Source organism: Mirounga angustirostris, unplaced genomic scaffold, assembly GCF_029215605.1.
Source record: "Mirounga angustirostris isolate CCGP_5_RB_7025 unplaced genomic scaffold, mMirAng1.0.hap1 SCAF_3, whole genome shotgun sequence".
Classification (NCBI taxonomy): Eukaryota; Metazoa; Chordata; class Mammalia; order Carnivora; family Phocidae; genus Mirounga; species Mirounga angustirostris.
In genome coordinates this window covers 52370999-52383375 of record NW_026991711.1, presented here as the reverse complement: position 1 = coordinate 52383375, position 12377 = coordinate 52370999, and the positions used below count along the sequence as shown (strand labels likewise).

At 41.9% G+C, this 12377-nt stretch overlaps 1 protein-coding gene across 1 annotated transcript in view; it reads right to left on the bottom strand.

Moving 5' to 3' along the window:
• Positions 1-244: 244 nt before the first annotated feature.
• The window catches only part of AKAP11 (A-kinase anchoring protein 11), a 65135-nt gene continuing 53002 nt past the window's right edge, over positions 245-12377 (bottom strand). Inside the window, exon 12 of the mRNA XM_064586058.1 lies at positions 245-301. Within this exon, the coding sequence (XP_064442128.1) occupies positions 275-301 (27 nt within the window). The 3' untranslated portion in view covers positions 245-274. The remainder of the gene's footprint in view (positions 302-12377) is intronic.

Genomic DNA, 12377 nt, shown 5'->3' with positions numbered 1-12377 from the left:
AACTTTAAATGGACTCACTTTCTTGTATTCTTCAGTGACTTGCTTCTTTTGCTGTTATGTTTTTGCAGTGCATCCATGTTGATGCATGTAGCTATGGTCTTTTTCTGGTGTTGTATAAAATTCCATTGGATGTGAGGCGCCTGGGTGGCTCAGTCAGTTAAGCGTCTGCCTTCAGCTCAGGTCATGATCCCAGGGTCCTGGGATCGAGCCCCATGTGGGGCTCTCCGCTCAGCGGGGAGCCTGCTTCTTCCTCTCCCTCTGCCTGCCGTTTTGCTTACTTGTGCTCTCTCTCTCTCTGTCTCTGTCAAGTAAATAAATAAAATCTTTTTTAAAAATTCCATTGGATGCCTATAACACGATTTATTCATCCAGTCTACTGCTCATGAGCATTACCCATATCTCCTGGTCTGTATATGCAAGATTATCTCTAGAGTTTCTTTCTAACAGTAAAACGGTTGTGACATAGGACACACACAAGTCCAACTTAACCAGGTAATACTCAGTCCTTTTCCAGAGCAATTGTACCAGTTTCACAGATCAGGTTGCCCTGGAAATAGATTTGAATATTCCTGCGTAGGAATTTTATTGGGGGTGGTCTTGGGAACACCTATAAGAGAAGAGGAAAAGACTTTTTAGATCTACCATCTTATTTTGTGCTCTCTAATTTTTGGTCTACTTCTGTTTCTTTTTCTATCTTTTCTTGACTTCTACTTTTTTCTCTACTAGTTTGAATATATGCAATTTCTATATTCTCTTACTGATCGCCCTGGACGTTTTAGCTTGCTTATTCAATAATCTCAAAAAGTAGACAAATATGTATACAGCTCTTCCTAGAAAATTTACTGTGTATTGCTTCTGCTTGAGAGTTGTTCATTTTCTTGAATCTGTGGACGGTTCTTCTGTCATTTCCAGAAAGTTTCCAGCAAACTTCAAATACTAATTATACCCTATTTTCTCCCTCTTCTCCTTCTGTAATTATTACACGTGTTAGTTCTCCTTTCCTTCAGTGGCAATTAACCTTTCTCTCATGCATCCTGTCTTTGTTTTTCTACACTATACTCTGGAGAATTTTTTCCAATTCACTAATTCTCTTTCAGCGATGTCTAATCAGCCATTAGACTCAACCACTGTTTTCTCATTTCAAGTTTTCATTTTTAGAAGTTTGTTTTTAGGGGTGCCTGGGTGGCTCAGTCGTTAAGTGTCTGCCTTTGGCTCAGGTCATGATCCCAGGGTCCTGGGATCGAGCCCCGCATCGGGCTCCCTGCTCCGTGGGAAGCCTGCTTCTCCCTCTCCCACTCCCCCTGCTTGTGTTCCCTCTCTCGCTGTGTCTCTCTCTGTCAAATAAATAAATAAATCTTTAAAAAAAAAAAAAAGAAGTTTGTCTTTAAAATATATTTTTCAGGGTGCCTGGGTGGCTCAGTTGGTTAAGCATCCGACTCTTGATCTCAGCTCAGGTCTTGATCTCAGGATCGTGAGTTCAAGCCTCGAATTTGGTGTGGAGCCCACTTGAAAAATATATATCTATATATGTATATGTATAATATATGTATTTATTCTCTGCTCATATTTTATAAGATTTATTGAAATATAATTTCCTAGCACAAAATTCATCCTTTTTAAACGTGCAACTCGGGGGACTTTAGGATCTTCAGAGAGTTGTTCAAACATGAACATGTTCATCACCCCAAAGAACCTTGTACCCGTAAGCAGTCACTCTCCTTTTTCTCCAGCCCCCAGTCCCTGGCAACCACTAATCTACTTTCTGTCACTATGGATTTGCTTATTCTGGATATTATATGTAAATGGAATCATGTCACATGTGGTCTCTTGTGTCTGGTATCTTACACAGCATCCTGTTTTTAAGGTTCCTCCATCTTATAGCTTATATCCCTACTTCATTCCTTTTAATGGCTAAATAATCTTCCATGATATGAATAAACCACATTTTGTTTACCTATCAGTTGATTGACATCTAGGTCCCTTCCACTTCAGAGCCATTATGAATAATGCTATGAACATTCAGGTTCAAGATTTTGTGCAGACGTGTTTCCATTTCTCTTGGGTATATCCTTAGGAGTGGAATTGTTGGCTCATATGGTAACTGTCTTACTTTTTTGAGGAATTGTCAAACTGTTCTCAAAGTGACTGCATCATTTTTAAATTTCCACCAGCAGTGTATAAAAGCTCTAATTTCTTCACATCCTTGCCAGTACTTGTTATCGTCCTTTTTTTTATTATACCATCCTAGTGGATATGGAGATGTTCCCTGTTCATATTTAAGCTTTCCTCTATGTATCTAACACAACTACTTTACATTCTGTGCTTGATAATACTAACATCTTGAACAGGTTAGTTTTCTTCCAATCCCCAGGGTGCTCCGGAGAGTTGTGATTCTTTTCCAGCTTCCCAACTTCACTTTTACACTGTGGGAATAGTCCTTTGGGGTCTTTACTTTGACCAGGCCCCAGAGCTCAGTGTGATGATTAACTTTATGTGCCGACTTGATTAGGCCACAGTGTCATATATTTGGTCAAACACATCTGGGTGTTACTATAAAGGTATTTTTCAGATGAGATTAACATTTTAAACCAGTAGATTGTGAATAAAGAAGATTATTCTCCATTACGTGGATGGGCCTCACCCAATCAGTGAAAGATTTTAAGAGAAAACAGACCAAGGTCCCCTAAGAAAGAGGGAGTTTTTCCAGCAGACTGCCTTCAGATACAAGCTACATCATGGGCTCTTCCCTGGATCTCCAGCCTGCTGCCTACCCTGCATATTTTGAATTTGCCAGCCTTCATAACATGTGAGCCAATTCTTAATAAGAAAAAAGATTTATTTATTTATTTTAAAGAGAGAGCACAAGCAGGGGGAGGGACAGAGGGAGAGGGAGAAGCAGGCTCCCTGCTGAGCACAGAGAAAGACACTGGGGCTCTATCTCAGGACCCTGGGATCATGACCTGAGCCGAAACCGAGAGTCAGACGCTTAACCAACTGAGCCCCCCAGGCGCCCCTTAAACATCATTTCTAAAGGAGGTATTGGTTGTATGAGGTTTTAAAGACCCTAACTCAGGTGTCTAAGAAATAGAATTGATTTCTTATTGATAACTTATTCTCTATTTCCAGGCCCATTCTGTACGATGGCAGAAAAGTGAATCTTAGTCAATTCTAAGTATCCTAAAGACATTTAGATTTGAATGCAGATGTTTTTCTTCCCCTTATTTCCTAGATGTCCATCATAGTCTTTAGTTGCAGGTGGCATTTGCAATAATTTCAAGGTATGGAGGGAAGGTATGAAATTGCTCATGTACACATGGAAACTGGAGACAACTGTTACTTCGATGTAGTTGATCTGTTTGCTGCTCAGCTCTTCTCAGTTGTCCCCACCGGCATGTTCTGAGGTGGACACATTCCCACCTCATCTCTAGCCAGTTTGGCCCATGCTGCGGTACTGTTCCATTTGCCTTTCTTAGGAACAAAGTTCTATATTCCTGCTCACAACTCTCTGTGGCAGCAGGAAACGCGGATTTTCTGTCCCATTCTGCCAAAACCCAAAACCACTATACCACCATCCCAAGAGGGCAGATATTTAAAATATAATACTAAATTTGGGCAAAACTAAAAACAATACTAAATTTTGGTGAAAGTGAAAGTATAAGGGGGCACGTTTTCTTCTCTCCACCTCCCCTTCCCACTACACATACCATATACCATATATATATTTCATGTTCTTACTTCTCTTAATATCCCACAGTTTGCATTACATAAAACAACTGATGTCTCCTTATTAAGAAAAAGATGCATGTTTTTGTCACATGTGTGCCCCCCATTGCCTTACACAAGGGCTGGCAGAAACAATATCATTACAAAAAATCATAAACTAGGGGTGATAACTTGAAGTGTAACCTCCTGAAGTAGACCTGTATACTTCCAACTAGGAGCCTGTGCAGACCTCCTTCAAGACAGTAGACATGCCCTTGAACAAGAATTGAATTTTAAAAAGGAAAAATTCAACATCTACCTTTACCTCTAATTCTTACACTTGGTTTCCCTAAATGCCTTACACCACCTGCACTGGACAAACCCTTTGTCTCCTTCTTCTAGGTTCCCTGGTCATCTGCTCTCTGTCTCTTCCACTGTCGCACCATCATCTGTGCCTTTGTTCTAAGAAATCTGTCCATCGCTCTTGCTTATCACTTGGCTATATTTAATATATATGTTTTTTCATGATGAACTCACACTGAGAAACGGCTTTCCTAGGACTCTTCTTCTCATGCTTACAAGTAATCACCACCGAGCCCCTCTGACATTTCTAGTGGAACTCAGAAGTTATAGGATAAGAATGGTGTTTAAAATTGATAACATCTATTAGGCGCTTATTATAGGACAGGACCTAAGAAGCACTTTGTATAAAATGATAAGGGGGCAAAGGGAAAAGCTAATTGAAAAAAAGGGGGCCTAGAGCTTGGAAAGAACATCTGTCCTTTCTGTAACTCTTTCTTCTCGTGTTCTGAGGGACATGAAACTGCCTGGAATTGCCTCTCTTGTTGTCAGCACTGATGGACGGAGTGAGTGAAGGCAGGAGGGGCACCTGGGTGGCTCAGTTGGTTAAGCGTCTGCCTTTGGCTCAGGTCATGATCCCAGGGGCCTGGGATTGAGTCCCTCAGCCAGGAGTCTGCCTCTCCCTCTGCCTGCCCCTCCCCCTGCTCATGCTCTCTCTCTCCCTCTCAAATAAATAAACAAGTAATCTTAAAAAAAAAAAAAAAAAGAGTGAAGGCAGGAAAGGGGAAAATCAAACAGTCAAGCTGAGATAACAAATACTTTCGCCTGGTTTCTGGAAGCCAACCAGAGATCTTTTTTACATACTGCCCTTCTCAAAAGATCTACTTAAAATACTTACACTGTAAAGACTGTCAATTGCCCTAACTTTGGCTCAAAGCAGCACCACATAATAGGAATGCAAAGAAAATACAACATTATACATATCAGTCAGAACAAAGAGTTCTGGTTATTTCTAGCTGAGAGAGTGGCAAGATTCATTGACCACCAAACTTGGAAAGCCCAAAGGTAAATGTGGAATTAAGGAAAAAAAAAAAAGTTTTGGAAAATATTTATGAAATAAAAGAAATTCCAATTGTATAAAATATATGTATGGGAGAAAAACTAGAAGGAAATATGCCAATGTAAATGGTTGTTGTCTCTAGGTGTTATTTACAGGTGATTTTGTCACCTTATGTATTTTGGTTTTTAGATATGGTGACACAGTGTAATGTAATGAGCAGAACTGGAGCCTGGCAGACCTGGGCCTACCACTATGCCCACTGGGGAAGACACTTAACTTCTCTGAGCCTGACTTTTCTCACATGAAAAATAGGAATAATAATGACAAGGTTGATATCTGGATTCAATGACGTGAAGTGCTGGCTATAGAGAGTACGTAGAAATTATTATAAGAACAGTATTGCATTTGGGTGGTTGCTCCTCCTTGCTTTCATTTTTTTAATTATTATTTGAAACATTGCTTCTTCACTGTTTCTATAGCATTCAATGTCCTTCTTATGAAAGGGGTATAGTCAGCAGTTTTTCTTGGCGTACGTAAATTACCTGTAAATTCTGTGGGGCTATTAGAAATTACCTTAATTTTATGTTCACTCTTGAAAAATAGTTTAGAAGTATGTGAAATTCTAGATCTGACTTTAACCAGCACTTGAAGATATCATTCTATTATCTTTGGGCTTCTATCAGAACTGTTGACTTGCTGTGAATCAAACTGCTGTTTTGCAGGTAATCCATCTGTTCTCTCTGGTTGTTTTTGAGATGATTAATTTTGCAGTTTTGTTTTTTTTTTTTTTACTTTTTTAATTTTAATTTTTTTTTTTTTTTGAGAGAGAGAGCGAGAGCGGAGAGAGCACATGTGAGTGGGGTTGGGGGTGGGAGAGAGAGAGAATCTTAAGCAGGCTCCACTTCCAGCATGGAACCCAAGGCAGGGCTCGATCTAATGACCCTGAGATCATGAGCCAAAATCAAGATTTAGATACTTAATGGACTGAACCACCCAAGCACCCTGCAGTTGTTGTTTTTTTTTAAACAGTGTGTGTGTGAAAAAAACAAAAACAAAACAGTGTGTGTGTGTGTGTGCATGCACGCATACATGTTAAATGAAACATATATACAGAATTGCACAAATCTATAGGAACAGTTCAACCACCATTCAAGGCAAGAAATAGAGTATTATTGACACATTAGCCTCCTGTATATATCCTTCTGCCCCAGGAGTAACCACTAACTTGACTTTCATGGTAACCATTTCCTGGTTTTTGACACTTTCAAATTAACATCCAACAATAGGTTACAACAGCCAATCCAAGCTTTGAAACATTCTATTTAACACAACTGCTGCCCAGCAGAAACTGATAAGGTTGTTGTCTCTAAGAGAGCTGTTTGGTGGCTGGAGAGCTGTAAGGACTTGTCACTGTATGTCCTTATACCTTTTGAAATTTAATGTCATTTGCATTTATGACCCTTTGAAAAAAGATAAAAATACTGGCAAAAATAAAAGGGACATCAAGGGTCAAGCACATGGAGAACAGCAAAAAAAAGAAAAAAATTTAAGTACTACATGTAAATTAAAATATTATAAGCAGTTTACCTGGGAGAAGAAATTGGATAAAATATCAAAACAGGCTCTTGGAAGCATCAAACAGCTCATAGGATATTGAGGAATCAGTGGGTCAAAATCTAGCAAAAGCAAAGAACCCCAGCAAGTAAGCTTGGCATTCAACACCACTTTTCTGTCCTCGGAATATTTGCCAAGCTTGAAGAAGAAACTGTGATACAGAGTAGTATTTCGGCAGCCTCATGGGGCTTTAGAAAGGCAAGTCAGTTCTCTCCACCCCGTCCAACAAAGCAATTCTCAAGTTGGAACCCTGGCGGGCTGCTCCCCTCATGCATAGGCCCTGGCCCGGGTGTGCAGCATAATTTCCAGCCGTCTGATTTAGTCAGAAAACTTCATGGCTTGAACTTAAATTCAGGAGCTCCAAGACTAGCTGTGCCCCCAGGCACCTGTCATGAGCAAATGAAAATCGCCCCTGGAGGAAAATCCCACCATTCCAGGCCTTTGCTCTAGATTGTACAGACAGGTTGCAAGTGGTAGAGCTGTGATTTTATTTTTTTTTTATTTTTTTTTTAAAGATTTTATTTATTTATTTGAGAGAGAGAATGAGAGACAGAGAGCATGAGAGGGAGGAGGGTCAGAGGGAGAAGCAGACTCCCTGCCGAGCAGGGAGCCCGATGCCGGACTCGATCCAGGGACTCGAGGATCATGACCTGAGCCGAAGGCAGTCGCTTAACCAACTGAGCCACCCAGGCACCCAGAGCTGTGATTTTAAATCAAGTTCTTTTAACCCTAGAGCCTATGTTCCTAAACTTCACTAAACTGCCATGGGAAAAATTAAGCAGTATATGGGAAAGCAGGTCACCTACTCCAAAATTAGGAACGGTTTGGATTTCTTACCAAAACTTGCAAGAGTGATCAGCCAGCACTGCAGACTCATCTCCAAGGACAAGTGCACTCTTTCTCATGGAAAGGGTCTAGCCCATTGTTACACAGCTTTAATTTTTGGAGAGCAAGCGGAAATCTGCTGCTAATTTCTACCCACTGATCCTTACCTGGTCTTCTAGGGTCACAAGTTTCGATCTGTCCCCACTGACAGCCCTTTGGATGCTTAAAAATGGTTTTGAGGTCACCCCAACCCCACTTTCCTTCTGAACCAGGCCAAGAAGCCTTTTGTCTTTCAGTGAAAACGCCAATGAGCGTTTTTTGGCTCCTTCAGCATTCGACCGTCATGGATGTGGATGGTTCACTTGATCTCTGTCCTTTGTAAGATGGTATCTGGGACTCAACCTCCTACTCCAGCCATGGTCTATTTATTTAGTTATTTATTTATTTATTCTTATGTTAATCCCCATACATTACATTATTAGTTTTAGATGAAGTGTTCCATGATTCATTGTTTGTGCATAACACCCAGTGCTCCATGCAGAATGTGCCCTCCTCAATACCCACCACCAGGCGAACCCATCCTCCCACCCCCCTCCCCTCTAGAACCCTGTTTGTTTTTCAGAGTCCATCGTCTCTCATGGTTTGTCTACCCCTCCGATTTCCCCCGCTTCATTCTTCCCCTCCCGCTACCCTCTTTTTTTTTTCCTTAACATATATTGCATTATTTGTTTCAGAGGTACAGATCTGAGATTCAACAGTCTTGCACAATTCACAGCACTTACCAGAGCACATACCCTCCCCAGTGTCTATCACCCAGTCACCCCATCCCTCCCACCCCACCCCCCACTCCAGCAACCTCCAGGCATTGTCTAAAAAACACAGGGTCAAGCAAGACTATCGCCCACCACGCCACAGATTTAAAACCAACTGCTACGGTAGAAAAAAAACCTGCATTACTGCAGTACACAAAACCACAAATACTTTCTTTAAGCATCTAAGTGAGAGCTATCTAAGATGTCTACATAGTTTTCAAGATGTGTCACAACTCCTCAGGCTCTAGCCAAATTGGTCTCTGGTTCTTCAAATAAGCCACAAGCCTTCTCTTCTCAAGGTGTTCGTTTGTTCTCCCGAAAAAGCTCTCCGCCTCCCCCAACCACCCTGACTCCCTTTCCTCAGCCGCACATCTTTAGGGAAGCCCAATTAGGCTCCTCTGTTTTAGGCTCCCACCACCCTTGAAACAGTAGTGTAAATAATTGTATTTATAATTACTCATTTAATGACTCTTCTTCTAAATAATAAACTCCATAAAGGCAGGGACTAATAGTATAGCTTTTTTTCCCCCATTCAAACACATTCCACTCCCACAAGGGTGCTGGCAATGGCTTACTTTCCCTGCAGCCTCTTAGCCTTCTGAGAGAAGCCTTGAGGGTCTCTCATCTCTCACTACCCTGTACTTACACAGACCTAACACTCACCTCCTGCCTTACCAGAGCACTTAGCCATTTGGGTCTACTGAGGCCTTAGGTGATCAGACGCATTCAACATACTGTCTGTTACCTCCCCAGCTCTGTGTCAACCGCAGACTCTGCCATTTAACCAGGGACCCCTCCTGGAAGCCACGGCTTCTCAGGGTTCGAGGCAGTAAAGAGGTCAGCTGGCTTGCCCAAATTTAGGCAATTTCAGTTGGCCCAACATTTACCACAAGGCGACTGAGGTGACTCAAAGACATAGACTTAGAAGCTGGAAAAGCAATTATCAGAACATTTCAATCTCCCCAGAATCCATGCCCCCTCGCCCCACAACTACCCATATTCTGTTATAAACAGAAAAGGAGATGAAGTTGATTTCAGATGTAATTCTGGCAGCTTATTTTTTTCTGACAGCCTTGTTCTGACTCTGCACAAGTCCACATCATTGTAAGCCCCTAAGGGGTCTCTAGGCATCAATTCCTGTTTCATAGAACTTATGTAACTGGGAGAGAACTAAGTTTATAACTAGCAAGTCATAAAAATACAGTATTTGGAGGAAAATATTTGAGCTCAAAATATTCAATTTGTAAAAGTGTGTAAACATAGAACCTTCCCACCTCTGGAGGAAAATGTCAAATCATGGTTCAGTCACAGGACAAAAGGGAAAAAAACAGATTCAGAAGCTCCTTGTCCTAGTTTGTTTGCAATTGTTTGAATATTATCCTTCAAAATGGTCACTGTGTATTCTCCGCAATGCTCTTCAACAGCCCTGGTCAGTATACTCCAACACAATCTTCACCCAAGGCAGTAAAAACAGCTGTACATCAGATGGCCGAAGCTGACCCTGTAGGCAGACACTGACCTATTAACTACAAGTCATTGGGAACACATTCTCAGAAAGCCAAGAAGCCACAATTGTTCATTCTTTTCTTCATAGAAAATGCCTCATTAAAATACAGATACTAGGTCCTGGTATTCCAATACGCCAATTGAACAATTCTATTGAAAAAGGAAATGGAGGGGCGCCTGGGTGGCTCAGATGGTTAAGCGTCTGCCTTCGGCTCAGGTTATGATCCCAGGGTCCTGGGATTGAGCCCCACATTGGGCTCCTTGCTCCGCGGGAAGCCTGCTTCTCCCTCTCCCGCTCCCCCTGCTTGTGTTCCCTCTCTCTCTGTGTGTTTGTCAAATAAATAAATAAAATCTTAAAAAAAAAAAGAAAGAAAGAAAGAAAGAAAAAGGAAATGGAGATCTGAGAGAATCTGCTCTCGGTAAACCTGCGCTGCCTCTCCCTTCTTGTCTACATACGTGAAAGGCTGTGTTTTTAACAACTATGATTTGTCTTTTGTGCAAAAGCAATGAACTCAAGTCTATAATTTCTAGAACCTTCCTCCCCTCTTTGAGCAATCCTGGAGAATGGAAGAGTTGCTAGAATATTGTTCAGATTTTTCCCAAGCACATTAATGATCTCATCTGCTTTCAGTCGGAGGTTGCATGACGAACACCACTAGGGCCCCAGCGGGCAAGAGAAATGGGTGAAGTGGATGGAACAGGTCACGCCAGAGGCAAAAAAAACCCTACTAAGCCCGGACTGAAGGGGCCATCATTATTCAGCTCCTGCCAAACTGTCGCCACACAGGAGGAGGCCAAGGTTCCAGAGCTTCCAATTTTTCAAGAGAAGCTGTAATTCAAAACATATTCAAATGTGAATCTCCTTCAAGTGTTGATAATGATCTCACGTTGGGCCAAAGCATTTCAGTGGGCAGGATTTAGTACACACGGGTCATTTTAATCGTTTGCTCCAAGCTCAGAAGTCCATGCAGGTCTCCATTTAAAAGAGGGAGTCCCTAAAAAGTCAAAGGTGGGGCTTCGATTCTCTCTGAAAATGTTTATTTTTATCTCTTTCCAATCTACAATAGTATCCTCCTTGTCCTAGAGCACAAAAGTAAAAGCAGGTGATTACAAAACCTACAAAGGAAGGAGAAAAGAATGCCACCACCATTCCCAAGGAGTGAGTTTCATACATTCATTGTTCCTGCTATAAACGCAATGCTGCAACACATGAAATAGTGCTCAACATTGCTCGGCATCAGGGAAATCCAAATTAAAACCTCAATGGGATACCCCCTCACACCAGTCAGAATGGCTAAAATTAACAAGTCAGGAAGGACAGATGTTGGCAAGGATGCAGAGAAAGGGGAACCCTCCTATACTGCTGGTGGGAATGCAAGCTGGTACAGCCACTCTGGAAACAGTATGGAGGTTCCTCAAAAAGTTGAAAATAGAGCTACCGTACGACCCAGCAATTGCACTACTGGGTATTTACCCCAAAGATACAGATGCAGTGACCCGAAGGGGTACGTGCACCCCGATGTTTATAGCAGCAATGTCCACAATAGCCAAACTGTGGAAAGAGCCAAGATGTCATCAACAGATGAATGGATAAAGAAGATGTGGTATATATATACAATGGAATATTATGCAGCCATCAAAAGGAATGAGATCTTGCCATTTGCAACGACGTGGATGCAACTAGAGGGTATTATGCTGAGCGAAATAAGACCATCAGAGAAAGACATGTATCATATGACCTCAATGATATAAGGAATTCTTAATCTCAGGAAACAAACTGAGGGTTGCTGGAGTGGTGGGGGGTGGGAGGGATGGGGTGGCTGGATGATAGACATTGGGGAGGGTATGTGCTATGGTGAGCGCTGTGAATTGTGTAAGACTGTTGAATCACAGACCTGTACCCCTGAAACAAATAATACATATATGTTAAAAAAAAAAAAAAAAAAGAAGAAGAAGATAGCAGGAAGGGAGAAATGAAGGCGGGAAATCGGAGGGGGAGACGAACCATGAGAGACTGTGGACGCTGACAAACAAACTGAGGGTTCTAGAGGGGAGGGGGTGGGGGGATGGGTTAGCCTGGTGATGGGTATTAAAGAGGGCACGTATTGAATGGAACACTGGGTGTTATACGCAAACAAGGAATCGTGGAACACTACATCAAAAATTAATTTAAAAAAAAACTTTTTTTTTTCACACTTTGAAAAATCTGACCTTTTTTTTTTTTAAAGATTTTATTTATTTAGGGGCGCCTGGGTGGCTCAGTCGTTAAGCGTCTGCCTTCGACTCAGGTCACGATCCCAGGGTTTTGGGATCGAGCCCCGCATCGGGTTCCCTGCTCGGCGGGAAGCCTGCTTCTCCCTCTCCCACTCCCCCTGCTTGTGTTCCCTCTCTCACTGTGTCTCTGTCATACAAATAAATAAAATCTTTAAAAATAAAGATTTTATTTATTTGACAGAGAGAGAGAGAGCGAGAGCAGGAACACAAGCAGGGCGAGTGGGAGAGAGAGAAGCAGGCTTCCCGCCAAGGAGGGAGCCCGATGCGGGGCTCGATCCCAGGAC